Source organism: Coturnix japonica, chromosome 19, assembly GCF_054131305.1.
Source record: "Coturnix japonica strain WE chromosome 19, WE-NBRP24, whole genome shotgun sequence".
NCBI lineage: Eukaryota > Metazoa > Chordata > Aves > Galliformes > Phasianidae > Coturnix > Coturnix japonica.
Window position 1 is genome coordinate 6,835,598 of NC_140681.1, and position 15,521 is coordinate 6,851,118.

The 15,521-nt window shown below is 45.1% G+C and overlaps 1 protein-coding gene across 1 annotated transcript; it reads right to left on the bottom strand.

The window, feature by feature from the left end:
* Positions 1-237: 237 nt before the first annotated feature.
* Positions 238-15,283, bottom strand: LOC116654297 (uncharacterized). The gene is made up of 5 exons (XM_085519418.1): positions 15,195-15,283; positions 14,027-14,107; positions 3,341-3,419; positions 1,943-2,001; positions 238-701 (listed from the first exon to the last, which is right to left on the bottom strand). The coding sequence occupies exons 1-5, from the start codon at positions 15,281-15,283 to the stop codon at positions 608-610; spliced, it is 402 nt and encodes a 133-aa protein (XP_085375544.1). The 3' UTR covers positions 238-607.
* Positions 15,284-15,521: the final 238 nt, after the last annotated feature.

Genomic DNA, 15,521 nt, shown 5'->3' on the forward strand with positions numbered 1-15,521 from the left:
AGCAACAACAGCCAAGAGCCCAGAGCTGGAGCTCAGATGGGTGCTTTTCCCCATTGCACTCATCCCTCTGCTGGGAGGGTCTGTGGGAGGTAGCAGCCTCAAGGAGCCATTCTGCTGCGCTTTGGGAGGTAATTGCCTGGTAGCAAGTGGGGCCAGCACACAGAATTACTGGCATTTGAAGATCGGTGCAAGACCTGACTCTCAGGAATGCAGCATTAAAAACAAAACTTAAAACTTCCATATTGCAAAACCTATTAGCTGCTTTACCATTTTCGCAGTCATGCCGGTTTGCTCATACTGGATCTTTTACCAGACCGTGACAGCTCATTTGTTTAGCTTGGGCCAGGCTTAAAGTTCTGATGAAGCCTAATCTTGTGACCTGTATTTACTTTGGCCAGTGGTGCCTTCTGCACAGATGACTTCCTATCCTTCCTAATCTTTCCCGCAGGAAAGAAGTGGGGAGCTGGGAGCAGGGGGAGGAAGCAAAGCCAAGCAGACAGGCTGCAAAGAGAAACAAGCACTGCACATGTCGGCAGTGTGGGTCAGGTTCAGGGACCTTGTCTGTTAAGGGAAGGAATTAAAGGGGGAGTCAGCACCTCCGCTGTCATCATCTGAGATGCATCAAATCCATCATCGACCCCTGGAATTTCACCCATCTGGAAACACGGCTGGCTGTGACAGCATCAGGCATTTGCAAGGACCTGGGGATGGAAAAGACCCTGCTTGTCTCCAATTGTGACAGTTCCCATTGGAGCTGGGAGAACTGTGCTGCTATCAGCCAGGGGTTTGGCAGCGAGCTCCCATTGCCCAGAAGGGAGATGCAATATGCAGCACGCGCCCTTCATGAATGCCACCAAGCAGATGGCATAGATCCCACATCCCCTTCTCCAGCTTTAGGGCCTTGTCCTGCAGAGGGGACAACACAGTGCTCACAAAGCAGTGCCCCAGGAGCAGGCTCGCTGCTGGCCCCAAAAATGCTGATGAGCTTCCCCAAATCCTTACCTTATGCTCAGCAATGGGGCTCTGAATTCAGAGACATAACAATGGGGCTGAGAGTGTTTTTGGAAGACAAAGAGCCGGCCAGGTTTGGATTCTATTTGATATCCCGGGTTTGACTAATTCCCATGAGCTGAAATAAAAATTTTGGAGTAGCTGGAAATATTCCTCAGCTTCATTCCCACGGAAGAGAAAGTGCTTAAAAGCAATCTAAGGTTAATGGGAACATGATGAAAGAACCATTTCTGTGGAGTAGCTTTTTGAGTAAATGCCTCCTTTTAAATGCATTTTCCAAGCATTATAGCAGCAAAATTTGGGATTGGGTTCAGATGTCTCTCAAACTCCTGGACAATGAGTGGTGAGGAAGCAATCTATTGAGCTGCTGTGGAGAGGCTCCAGTTCATGGCTTGAGGGCTCTGAGCTGGGGCTGCTGGGGAGCAAATTCCCCATTGATGGGGAGCAGAGACCTGGGCCTGCCCTGTTAATGAGCCTGAAATCCCCCAGGGCCAACAGAACTGTGCATCTGTGCTGCCTGCAGGGGTTTGTTCCACATAGAAGAGTATCTTCCCATTTGGGCAACTGGGGAGGGTAGGAACATGCCAACCCCTAAATTCCCATGTAAACATTGGGCCATAATTTTATTTATTTTTTTCCTGTTTGCAAATATTTACCTTGGACCAGATTTGTTGCAAAGATATTGATAAGAACATCGAAGTCCCTCTAGGAGAAAACCTATAAAGGCCACTGACATTTAAACCATTCAGGAGCATCTTAATCTGTGCTATGTACTGGATTCAGTTCTGTAACTCCTACCTCACAAGGATATCTCTCAGCCAAACTGAGACCAGCAACAATAAATCTTTAAATGCTTCGATGCAGATACGCATTTTAAACCCAATGGCTCCAGTTCAGTGAGGTGTACATTTAGTGCACAGTGCATACAAACCTTGTTTGCTGGATCTGGACCTTGAACTGGGAGCTGTTTTCTACCTCTGCATGGCTGCTCTGTAAATAAAAACGTGAAGTAATAAAAATGCTCATGTAATAAAAATGTGACCATACTAGAAATGAATTCTGACTTCTTCACTGATAAGTTCTTGTCCCCTTCTGCTCCACCACCACCCTGCCTGCATCTGCCTGAGCCCAGAGGTGGGGGCACAGCAGACCAAATCGATTGCACACACTGTGCTATGGATGTTAGTGAACAAGCTTGTCATGACCCTTCCCCTCTCTGCCATGGGAAAATGCTGGAGGACTCATTTTCCCCAGGAACAAACAGCAGCAGCTTTACATCACAGAAAGAAATGATCTTAATGCCCAACTCATGAGCTTCGTGATAAAAACCACACCTTGCAGCATAGTTAGGCAGTCATGCAAAGCACTGTGCTGTCCTTGTAAAGGTCTCAGTATTCACCTGATGACTGCAGTAATGAGCCAGCCTGCAGCTGCAGAGCGTGTCTGTACACAGATCTCACAGCCCAGGAAAGAGGTGAGATGCAAAGAGATGAAGAGGAGAAGGCAACAGTCTTTCAATTACTGATGATCACTGACCATTTTTCTGTGCAGAGTGCATGTGTGAGAATGGCCTTACCTTGCAGCTCAGCTGCACTCCCAGAACATGCTTGTACTTGGTTGGGAAGCCGCGCTAACAAGCAGGGGCAATGAAGCACATCTTGAAGCCTGCAGCTTATCTCCTTAGCCCATGACAAGTGCTGAAGGTGCTCAGGAGCCTGCAGAAGGCAGCAGCACACCACAGCTCCACTCACTGTGCAGCCCCTAACAGAAGCAGCACAACAGGGAAAGGGCAGCAGAGGGATTTAGATGGACTGCCTTCAAGCACTCATTAGCAAGCCACCTTAATGTAGGAAGAGGCAAAGTACCCCTGACCCCACCATCTGCAGCTACTCCTGGGCTCCAGCTGCCATCTCTTCCATTTCTAGCCCCATTTCCCCACTGAGAATCACCCACACAACCTGCACCAGCCTTGTCCAGAACCCATGATCCATTAATCCTGTGGCCTTGGCCAGCACAGTGTCCAACAGAGGCTGTGGAGGTGAGCTCTCAGCTGTCCCAGTTCCTCAGCCCCAGAGATCCCACTGGCTGCAGTGGAACTCCACACCGAGCAGCTCCAGCCTCAGCTTCCCGGCGTGTCTGCAGAGCAGAGTGTGTCATACATCTGAAGGGTGACAAATTACCAGGAAGGGCTCCCCCCGCACCCCAGCTCTGCTGCGCGCAGCGTAATTCCCCCGTGCCGCATTAACAGCTAATAAAACAATAGAGCTTTTAGTGGTGGACTTCAAAGGCATCTCGGGCAGATGAATGAATTCAGCATTTCTTCACTTACTGTCAGCTCTGGGGGAGAGAAGGGCAGGCTGAGGTCGAAGGCTTCAGCGGCGAACAAATACAGGCTGGTATTTGGGCTACTGCAGGAAAATGAGTGGGAAATCAGTGACGCTGTTGGCACCTACCGGGTTTTCCTTCTTCTTTAGCGCTGCTCATTTCTGCTGCCCTGTTTTCTTGTCTGTTCCCCTGGAACAGTTGCTTGTCTGTTGCTACAGAACCACTGTGAAAAATGCCATCGACATTTAGAAAAAATCCAGAATTGCACCTAAAAGCACAGGTCAAGTCACCAACAGCTCATTGCACTGCGGGGGATCTTTAGGCAGCCTGGCCCAAACTCAAGCAAACATAATTATTTTCAGCCGCGGCAGCACAATTGTGTTTGGTAAATCTGCCTTGAGGTCCTGCAGCTAATTTACAACCCTGTGTCCATCTGCAGAAGGGTTTCTGCAAACCATTAGCTCATTGTCATGTTCAGTCACAATAAGCATCTACATGAATTACGCTTTGTATTGTGCAACTAAGAGGGGGTTAACGCCGATGGAAAATTATCTGCCTTTAGGAGGTGGAGAGGGAAGAATGAGGAAGCAGGAGTGGGGAGGACAGTGCTTGTCACAGGTAGTACAGAAATGTTGTGATTTTGGGAATTGAGGTCTCGCTGCTCCATTACTGGCTGGCACTGGATGGCATCTCCTTCCCAGAAAGGGTTTCCCCGTGTTTGGACCTACAGAAGAAATGATCAGACGCTTGCAGGTGGGATGCTGGGTCTTGAAGGTGAAAGGCAGCCCTGTGCCTAAGGAACATCCACAGTAAAGGGGTTCCCAGTGCAGGGACCACTCAGAACTGTGTGCCCATACCAGGACAGTCTGGCATTTATGATCAAGGTTTGGACCTGAACAGGGGCAAGGAGACCACTGGTACCCACTGAGCCTTCTCCAGATGTTGGGCACTGAGCACCAGAGGAACCACTCCAGTCATATATTCACCATGAATAGAACCTTCAGGGACAGTTTGGAAGGGATTAGAGATGGAAGAAATCTTAGGTGAAACAAGACTTGCAAGACTGCAACACAAAGAAATTAACACAAGCAGTGCAGCTCCATTTCTTTCATATTTCCCTCCATTTCCATCTTTTGTTCAGCCACAACCTTTGCTCCCACACAGAATCCAAGGAAGAAAGAATGATTGTTCTGTGCGTGTTTTTTTCATCCTCATATACTACATGACACCCAAAACAACAGGAATGCGTTATACTTTTTTTTCCCTCCTTAAAAGTTGGCGCATTTTAGCCTCTTGAATGCCATCATCTATATTCTACACCGTTTCCAAGTCCAGCCCGAATATCTTGTTCTGGAAAACAACTTTAAAGCTTGCAATCATCTATGTCGTGTTCCCATCTGGTGCCAAGCTTTCAAAGCATTCTCCCCTTGGCTGTCCCACAAAACACTTCAGCAGAGGACACTTTCCAAGCATTCAGGACTGCCGCGCAGGGATGGGATTTGCATGCAGTCAGCTCACGGGGAGCTGTGGCATTGCTCAAAAGCAGCAGGGAGGGGGACTGCCTCCTGATAACTGAGCTGACAACTTCTAGGTTCTCTAAAGCCAGATCCTTCCAAGAATGCCCTTTGTTCCGCGCTAGCAGTCAGTTGCTCCATTCAGTCTCTCTCCCTGCTTGCTTGTAATTTATTCCTTCAAGAAGTCTTGCCGTAGGCTACTAGAAAATTAAAACAAGGAGCCAGATTCTTTTTTTTTTTCCCCCTCCTCACTTTTGCTCTTTCATCAAGAACAGTGAAAATTTGGCACAGTTGAATATTTTGTTCAGCTCTTTCTTTCAGTCTTTGAAGTCCCCTAAAGCCTTGGTAGGAGTTTAGGCTTCCACTCACATCTGCTTTCCATGAAGCCATTTACCGCACTTTATTTGTGCCATATTAGATTTTTCAGGACAGGGACAGAACTAACGAAGCATTTACATTCCTGGGAAAGTGGCATATATACAACTACATTACTGTGATAGAAACAAACTACAACCGATGTGTTTTGCATTCTCAAGGCAGCAGCCATGTTGCACTATGGGCAGCACAGGGTCCAGAGCTAGTAGTTACTGAATTTATTCTTTTTAATGCCCGATTAAAACTGAAGACTCTCCATGCAGCTTTGGCTTATACAGATAAAGAGGTGCCCCAGCACCTGTACAGAAATAGAGGAAAACATCCTAAAAAGGGGCGGTTTGGATAACAGCTTAATGAAAACAAACCGTGGCCATACAGAAGCTGTGTCAGGCAGTATCAGTGACACCGAGCACTGTCAGCAGGACGATGGCATCATGCTGCTAGCTGCTAAGGCATTTCTTTTACAAGCCGAAAACTAATCCCATGACAATGCTCCATTTCAAGGGCTTTGTCACTATCAGAGCAGGGAAGGGGTGTTGACTGGATCCCTTTATCAGATGGATCCTGGTGAACCATAGGGATTATTGATTATCCTGCTGTTTTCTATTTTGTGTTTTTCTTTAACAGTTCAAGAAATTTGTGCCCATTTCTCATACTGAGAATGTTCCTGAGATTGTTCTAAGTCACAGGCGATGAAGCAGCAACTGAGAGAAATGTGCCTTGGAGGAGCTGACATCAAGAGCCCAGCAAGCCTGTTCTTTGAGCACAGGCTCCAATGGCCCTGAGCATAAAGATGGGGAGTTAAAAAGCCAGTGGGAACTTGGAAAGTTCAGCAGAGGATTGTCTGCCCAAGCTCAGCACAGCTACCATCATCGGTGTGTGCAGAAGAAACATTTTTAGGAATCCAGCCATTTGCCATCCAGGCAAGAGACCAGACCATGACCAAATGACAAGTGTTGAACATGCTTATATTCATTCAGCCTTGGAGGGAAAAGGCGCTGACTGAGCTTGATCACAATGTTTGCTCATCCTCATCTTGTCAGAGAGGGGAGAAAAGCCTTTACAACATTGTTACTTCACAGTTCTTGGTGCAGAATCAAGTTGTTGTGGGATGTTCTAAGCAACCAAATTCCAGATTCGCATGTCAAAACAGATGAAGACATACCCCATGTACAGGCTTGAGCAGGAGGACAGCTCATCCTCCTGCCTCAGTTTCTTCCCCTGTTTGAATGCAGAAGGATGACGTCTGTTACGAAGGTAATTGATTGCATCTCATCAATGGGAGGATCATAGGTCAATATGCAAGAATTATTCTTTGATGGAGAGAACACATTTCTAGACTGTTTCTACAGCTCCTTTGATCTTCCTGCACCCCAAACTGAATAGTGCTGGTGCATAGGCAGCTGCTTTCTCACTCATCTTACATCTTCCTTTCTAATTTTTTCTGCTTCATTTTATTCCCTTAAGAGAGAAAGAGAGAAAGAGAGAAAGAAAGAAAGAAAGAAAGAAAGAAAGAAAGAAAGAAAGAAAGAAAGAAAGAAAGAAAGAAAGAAAGAAAGAAAGAAAGAAAGAAAGAAAGAAAGAAAGAAAGAAAGAAAGAAAGAAAGAAAGAAAGAAAGAAAGAAAGAAAGAAAGAAAATGTCCAAAGCAAGATGGCAATGCCATGGGGTGTGTCCAAATGTTGGTATCCTCTCCCATGTAGCAAGTAACAGGATGAGAGGTGGTGGCCTCGAGTTGTGCCAGGGGTTGTTCAGATTGAATATTAGGAAAAACTTCTCCGAAAGTGAGGAGATGCAGTGACACAGCTGCCCAGGAGGGTGGTGGGGTCACTGTCCCTGGAGGTGTTCAAGAACTGTGGGGATGTGGCACTGAAGGACGTGGGCAGTGGGCATGGGGGGATGGGTTGGGTTTGGAGTTGTGCTGGGGGGTCATTGAGATCTTTTCCGATGATTCTTTTAATGTTTCTATGAAATAACCCACAAGAGAGCCACTCTAGTCCCTGAAATGAGACCATTCTTAAGCCCCTATTGCAGACCAACACTATGCTGTCCCTACTGCCATATATCTTTGATCTTATATTTCAGATCTCCAGAAATATTGAGACATGAATCAGATATTTAAAAACAATCTGGATCCTGAAGGCTTCCCCAGTCTGGGCAGGGAATCGGACACCCCAGCAACACCCAGAAGTCTTCCCTGTGCCCAGGGACACAGCTCATGCTGGGAGGTGCTCAGCCACTGGAATGGGGGCTGTGGTGGATGGAGTGAGGCAGGGGGCCTGAGAAAGGGATGCTTTTTCCTTCTGCTCCAGTGATTTGAATTATTTCATGATGGCAAAAGCGAGGAGAGGAAAAAACCACAGCACTACATTAAAAAAAAAAAAAAGAAAGAAAAAGAAAAGAAAAAAGGAAAAAAAGTGATATAAAAAAGTGCTGTGCCAGGTAAAACTCTCTGCTTTGTTATTATGAGAGTTCCCAGTATTGATAATTTCTCCTAGTTGCTGGTTTGTAAGTTACTTCTGAGTAGAAAATTCAATTACATGGGCCAAGTCAACAATAATGTTTTTCCTGGCAACGTTTCATTTTGCCAGTGGAAACATTTTTTTCCCCCTTCTTCTTTTCTGGATTCAGCTCTGCAAAGTTGCTAAATTCTTCCAGATCTCTGGTCTGATGCGATCATAAATATCCTGATTGTATTGCACTGATTGACAGGCTGGGGATGGATTAAGTGGGGATTACAGACTGGAATGATCAAAATGTGCTTTCATGGTCAGTAACTCTGCAATAAGTCATAGTTCCAATGTACATTAACTATATAATCTAATTAACATGGCTGTTTATGTATTTAATATTATTCTTAAAACTTTTTAATAAAAGAAGGTTTTCAGGAGAATTATGTGTTGTTTAAAATATAAGAACCTGTTCCTCGAATGTACAGCAGTTAGTGTTTTGCACTGTCACTGCTAAGATGATGAATAATATTATGTCCTGCTGCTGAAATGGAACTTGGGCAGGATAATGGGCCAAATTCTGCCCTCCTCAATAGGTGGCTAAGCTCAGATTTTTTGTTTTATTCGAAGTTGTTTTGGATTTGTGTTTATTTTATCGGGGCAGAATTGAGTTTGTTAGGATTAAAAACTGCCTTTTAAATAAAATGAGATCATTAAAGCCATGCGTGGGCACATAACTGAAAGCATCTGAATTTTCTAAGGTCCTCAGCACTCACAGGTCTCAGGGCTGTCATTTACCCGGTAAGAACAACAGAAATTAGTCTTAGGGGTACAAACCTTAGATGTTTTACTGCACAGGTTCACGTATAGACGCTGTGCACCTAATGATATCAAACTAAATGAAACAATTCATCAAGGCAAGATCCAATCTACAGCAATGTGCTCAACAGCTGCCTTTGTGAGTACAAAAAGCTTGTTATTTGATTGCAAGGTGGAGGAACTATAGTGGGGATGCTTTGCAGTTGTCCATAAAAACTGAAATCTGAAACAAGTAAATAAGTTGCAGTGCTCTGGGTTCTGCTGTTACCCAGCCTTGCAGTCAGCATCTTGGTATTGCAGCCCATACCACCCAGTGCAGTGATTCCTCTAATCCAGCAGCATTGGTTTGTCTGCTGAACTCTCAGAGGCCTATGTTGGTCTCCTCCCCACTTTCTTACACCAACTTTCTGCCCCAGGAAACTTTAATATGAAGATTCAGTATGTCAAGCTGTTGGTCTCTGCAATTCTCCTGCTGAGAAAATATCCCCCAAAGGCTGCTTGGTCTGATGCATGGATGTGGTGCATTGGGCCCCTCGCTGCAAAAAGACCTTGAGGCCCTTGAGTGTGACCAGAGAAGGGCAACGTATCTGTGAGGGGTCTGAAACACAAACCCTTGTGGGTCTTATAAGGAGTGGCTGAGAGAACTGGAATGGTTCTGCCTGGTGAAGAGGAAGCTCAAGGGAGTTCTCTTATTGTTCTCTACAATGACCTGAAGAGAGGTTGTGGCAAGGTGGAGATCAGTCTCTTCTCCCATATAACAGTGATAGGACAAGAGTTGTTGGCTTAAAGTTGCACCAGGAGAGGTTAAAGTTGAACATTAGGAAAATGTTCTCTCAGAGAGTCATCAGGCACTGGCACAGGCTGCCCAGGGAGAAGGTGGGGTCACTGTCCCTGGAGGTGCTAAGAACTGTGAAGATGTAGCAAGGAAGGACATGGCTAGTGGGCATGGTGGGGTGGGCTGGGTTTGGACGTGGGGATCTTAGAGGTCTTTTCAAATCTTAACAATTCTATGACATTGCAGGAAGATCAAGATGGACACCATCTGATTTAGTTGTAAGACCTCATCTGGAGATTCAAGTTGGGTTCAACCCATTGCTCAGCACCTTGGCTCCTAGCACAACTGCTGGCCTGTGACCACAGCATTGCTGATGATGGCTTGCCTCGATGTCCACTTTCAGCAGGAGTTAATTCATCAACCCAGGGGTGAATGAAATGCATTGTACTGCTGATCCTCCAAGCCACACAACGTGCTCTAATCAAAGTCGCTTAAATGAAGTAGGAATGTTTGAATTTAAAGGAATTAGAATCATCTTTAAAATGTGAGTTACCATCATACGAGGTCTGCACAGTGCACTGCCCAACAAGCTTGATTATTCCCCAGCCATACAAGGCTTAGAAAATATGTCAAGCACTCAAATCATTTTAGATCCCGCTGCACTGTACATACCCAGAATCCAAGCAGGGTTCACTTTCGAGGGCTTATAAAAACTTGAATGCACTCCAATAACTTAAATCACTTGGTGAGGTTTGGAATGATTTAAAGCCATTGGAACTCTCCACATTCAGTGTGCAAGGGCTCCAGCTTGGAAGAGAATCAAGGCATGTTCTAGCATGGCAGCTCCAAGCATATTGAATCAATTTCAGCATGTAAAAATAATTAACAATGATAAAAATACATTAATAATGTTATAATTATAAGGCCAGACTAAAGTTTCAGCCTGAAGAAAAGAAATGGCTGCAGAAATTCAGCAAGGTTTGTGAACAGCTTGAACCAGGAGTAAAGAGGGATTTCAGAGACAGGAAAATAAATGGAGACAGCTCAAGTGTAAGGAGCAGAGGAAGATCACATTTGTCAGTAGTTAAAAAATTCTACTGACCTGAACTGCAGGACTTGCTAAATTCTGCCCTGGAGCCATGCCAGAGCAGCATTGCTAGGCCAAGGGATCAGAAACAATCTAAGGTCCAGGATCCTTCAAGCCGTCAGGACCAGAACCAAATGCCATATATCACTGAGTTGGCTCATAAATCTCTGCTTCCTAGTAGCATGGAGTAGGAAGGCCAAATATAGCACCTGTCTGGAGAGGATGCAGCTCCATCTGAAGGATGATTTTCCAGGGCTTCCATAACTAGCTCAGTGCCCATAAGAGCGATGCCAAGGGGGAAACCCCAGAGAATGACAGGGCTTTGGCTGTCTCCTCTCAAGCATCTGGTAGACCAACTTCCAGACTGGAACAGAACCGGCAAACACCCAGCACTGCAGGGACAAATACAATAATGTTGTCAGGGACAAGATTAACCACCAAGAGTTCTTGTCACAACAAACAACTGATTTCTTGTTCTGGTCAGTGGCCTTGGGCTCATCCATTCTTATTTGTTCTGTACACAGACACCAAGGAGATGCACCTTGAGCCTTCTTCCAGCAGCAGCATCCCAGCCTGAAGAAGTCTGTAAAATAAGCTAATGTCTGAGGACTTTTATGAAAAAAAAAATGCAAAATATAACAATCCCCAGTGCACATAGTGGGGAGGAGTGGGCACGGAGAAGTGATGACTCTTTTTGTAGAGAAAAGATGCATTAAATTCAGTTCTTCTGGAAGAAGGAGAATTGTTCATGTTACAGTCTGCTCCCAGGTGTGGGAGATAGGCCCTCTGCTACCAGAGCTACCAGCAGAAAAACAAAGCCTAATTTATATCACTGTATTCACAATTCTACTGTGGTTTTGAAATGAACCTTTAGCTTTGGCATGAACTCCCATCTCATTTTCTGTGAAATACAGCAGAGCTCAAGACAACTGCAACCAAGAGAGAATTCTATGAAAAAGAGCCTGTAAACCCTTTACTATCTTTAATCACGAAAATAATTCAGTTGCTGCAAACCTGATATTCATGGCTGGGGCCCAAGGACCTTGCAACTCAGAAAAGCACTGAAGGGATCCATAAAAAGTGGCCGGCCACGAGGAATTTACACTTGCTTTTTAAGGGGAGTAAAAATGTGACTATAGCAATTTAGAAGAGTTTATGTATTCAGGACTTAGAGAGGTTTAAATCACCCCTTTGAGAAAGATACACCAGTGCATGAGTGAGTCTGGAGGCACCACAAGGGGCCAGAAGACATCACATGACAGAAGCATTTCTGGGCACAGCAGAGTTCTCTGATGTGGTACTTAGGGACATGGTCAGTGAGCAGTACTGGGGGTAGGTGGACAGTTGAGCTCTATGATATTAGGGGTCTTTTCCAGCCTCAGTGATTCTATGATTTTTCTGCCCACAGAAGGGGTCCCTGACACACGCTCAGCCCCCACCTCCTGTCCCAGCTCCTCCTGGGATGGGCTTTCAAAGAACTCAAGATAAGACCGTGGTCTTTGAGAGATAATGACAATGCCTGGACTCACAGCATGCAGGACTAATTGCAAAGCTCACCTCCCTGACCTGGACTTCCTGCTCTAAGCCCTTCTCTGTTGGCTTTGCTGGCTGGTTGTGCTCCTAGGCTTAGAGGTATGCAGGGGGAAGGCACTTCTCTTGCTTTGGCATGGGGTGTGTGGTTCATTTTCCCTGCCGCTGTGCCCTCAGGGTGGCTGTTGGCTGCAGTAGATGGTGGGTTGTATTTTTCTAGCCTGTTGTACCCCTCTCAGGAGAAGCTGTTACAGTTGTAGTTGTATTTTTCCAGCTTTTCCAAGCTTACCAACTCCCCAGGGCGCTGTTTGCCTGAGTGGTTTGGTGCAGTTTTATTTTTACAATAACTATTACACTTTTTAATTTTATTTTTGTATGTTAATTAAATACTTTTTAATCACAATGCAGACGCGGTTGCAGGGGCCAAGAAAAATACATAAACAAGAAGAGAATCCAAACATATATCTGCCCAGCATGGTACAGAATAACTTTCAAACCCATGTTCAATCCAGCCCAGCCCCGGATGCCTGCATTAAAATTCAAACTCAACATAGCCACCAGTAAACTCTCCATTCACTGCTAGACTTTTGCCAGGATTATCAAGCAAAAGATGAAGTGCTAGCATGTATACACAGGAGATACATTGAGCTCTGGCTCCATTTGTGCCCACCCCAGGCTCACAGCAATCTTGGAACCAGAGGGAAATGTCCTGAGGATGGAGCAGAGCATGGTCTCTGTTAGCAATATCATATAAGAGCCCAGCTGACCCACTGGATGGGACAGGAATCCAGGCACCAGCAGAACGTGCTGCTGATGAGATTTAATCTTTGGTTGCATCCCTTATCTACGAGTTGTGGTTTGTCTCACTCTTGATTTGTGTATCTCTGGTACCACCTCTATGCAACCTGAGTCTGACAAGAGAAGGGAGTCCTCATGAGCTTTGCTCAGCTGTCCCATAGTGGTGTCTTGGCCCTGTGCAGTTTCTCCTAACCCAATATTTTGTCCTTGTAAAACCCACTGGGAATCAGATTTTCACCTATGCACATGCAGCAGAAAGGAAGCTACGAGATCACTGACATCTGGAGGGACAAGTCCTTGCCTAGCACTGACAAAGCCATCTCTCTGAAGTGCTAGAAATGCAAAATTCCTGCCATGCCTGAGAGAGAAAATGTGAGGGTTAATTTAAAATGAGAGATATTAGAAGGGAGAGCTGCAGGTGATGAGGTGAAGGCATTTCTTTGGCTCAGGGCCAGGAGGGTAGGAAAAGAAAACAAGCTCAATGCGTTATATCCTACATACCTTGGCAGCAAAACAAAGCAATGCTCACGCAGGGCAATTAAATGACAGCAAAACTGCTGCACAAGGTGCACTGTACAATATTAGAGCCAAGGTGAGTTCAAAGCACAGGACAGACAAGGCCAATAAGAAATCCAGCAATGTGAAAAGTCCATGTAGTAAACACGTGATGGAAGCAGAGCAGATATTTCTTCTGAAATCATGTGTGATCCTTGCACATCCATCACCTTTGGGTTTTCATGTTTGGACAGGCAGTGATTTCTGCTTACTGTACCTGAATCATGCTCAAGGATGAGGATGGTGCAGGGTAGAATAGCTAAGTATGAGGTTCTCTGGTTCCCAAAATCATATCTAGAACACTACTGAAATGAAGTGATGAAAACTCCAGCAGTGGATTCATTCAGATGCACACAAAAGCAAAGTATTGAGAAATATCCCCAAAACCTCTTGCAAGGACACTGAAGGAGTAACCAGGCCACCTAGACAACAAGCGAGCTGCTCTCCTGTTTTGTCCCTGCTGCCATAAGCTGCAGCCCCAGCACTGCACAGCTGCAGACCATCCTCATTAGGAGCTTGCTAGGGATGTTTAACTGCTTCTTATGTCTGCTGTGAACTCAAAGACCCTTCCAATCACTTAAAGAAATTATAGGACTGGGTTATGTCAAAAAGATATTTTCCTATTATTTATTATTATTATTACCAGAACTACTTCTGATGTTTCGCCTGAAAAATCTAAATTCTAACAAATGTGTCCCATCTCTCAATCTAAAACTGGGCAGGAAAATCAAAGCCGTTTGGCTCCATAAAACACATTTCAATTCAAGTAGATTGTTTCATGGTGTTACCGAGAATATTCAAAGAATATCTGAAAGACAGTGTTTGCTTGGAAATCTCCATTTTTAGCATTTTCCCCACAATAAAGTTGTCTATGAAATGAAAATAAGTAAAAACACGGAGAAAGTAACAGCCATGCATGACCCCTCAGCAGAAACACTGAGGTCTGTCTCGCACATGAGGAACACAGCATTTTTGTTATCGATATTTTTCCTTAAAACAAGTAATTTATAGCAATTTGATCAGAGCGTTTCTAAACAGGCATCAGCTCTTCTGCTCTTGTAATTAGTCTAAGAAGACAACAGCAAGGCTCAGCTGTTTGGCTGCCGAGCAGAAAGGTCAAATTACTGACCTCCATTTTGGGGTATCAGTTACAGCCACCTCAGCACTCCCCACTGCTGCTGCAGTTGGCTGCCTCCTAAATATAGCAGCTCTTAGTTGCAGGATAGTCACACCTTGGATACAATGGCAATATGCTTCATCACTCCCCCAGAAGGCATATCACAGGATACGGGCAGTATTTATCGTTAAAAGTTACAGCCTGTGTGCTATCTTATTTATTGAGTGTTGACAGAGACTTTGATGCTGCTGGTGCGTCCAAGTAAGGACAGTGCTGTTAAAGCTTAAAACAGCAACACTGGGCCATGTAAGCTGGCCCAAATTAAGCTGGAAGAGTGGCTTGACATAAAACCTCAGCAAGTCATTTTGAACAGAAGAACGAGGTTCAAAGGTGCGTGCTACACTGAAGATTGTTTTGCATTTCAGTCACAGAAGCATAAGCGGACCCAAAAAGCATGACTCAGACAAGGCAAAGAAACGCAGGGGTAGGGAACAGGAGATCGACAAGTCCACATGGAAGCAAATGAGTTCATATGCCAGCCTCCCTCCTCTTCAGCACAATGAATAATGAGGACAAAGCCAACCTTAGAGCTGCATTTTAACTAGGCATGTCTTGCTCACAGGAAATTCTTCATAGAATCAATAAGGTTGGAAAAGACCTCTAAGATCTCCAAGTCCAATCCCAACCCCCCCACCATGCCCACTGACCACGTCCCCAAGTGCCACATCCCCACAGTTCTTGAACACCTCCAGGGATGGTGACCCACCACTGCCCTGGGCAGCTGTGCCGCTGCATCAACACTCTTTCAGAAAAGAAATGTTCCCTGGACTTTGGAGTACCTGAAATCTGGATGCAGATCTGAAGTTTGTGGCTGGTCTTCCATCTCTTGGATCTCAGATAGCAGATAGTTTATAAACATTTCTTCCATGGTCACTCCTTGCCATGAATCAGACTTACTGCTATGAAGTTAAAGTTTGACCTGACCACAAGTGGGAATAGCACTGAGTTTGCTCATAGAACCAGACACACAGTTTTTGTTTTTCATTTCTAAGACACACATTTAGGGACAGAGGCTCATATCTATGTACACGGTGTGTACAGACCTGGGATGAACACCTCGCAGACTTCTCTCTTGTGAGCCCTTTGCTGGAGATCAGTTCTGGAGC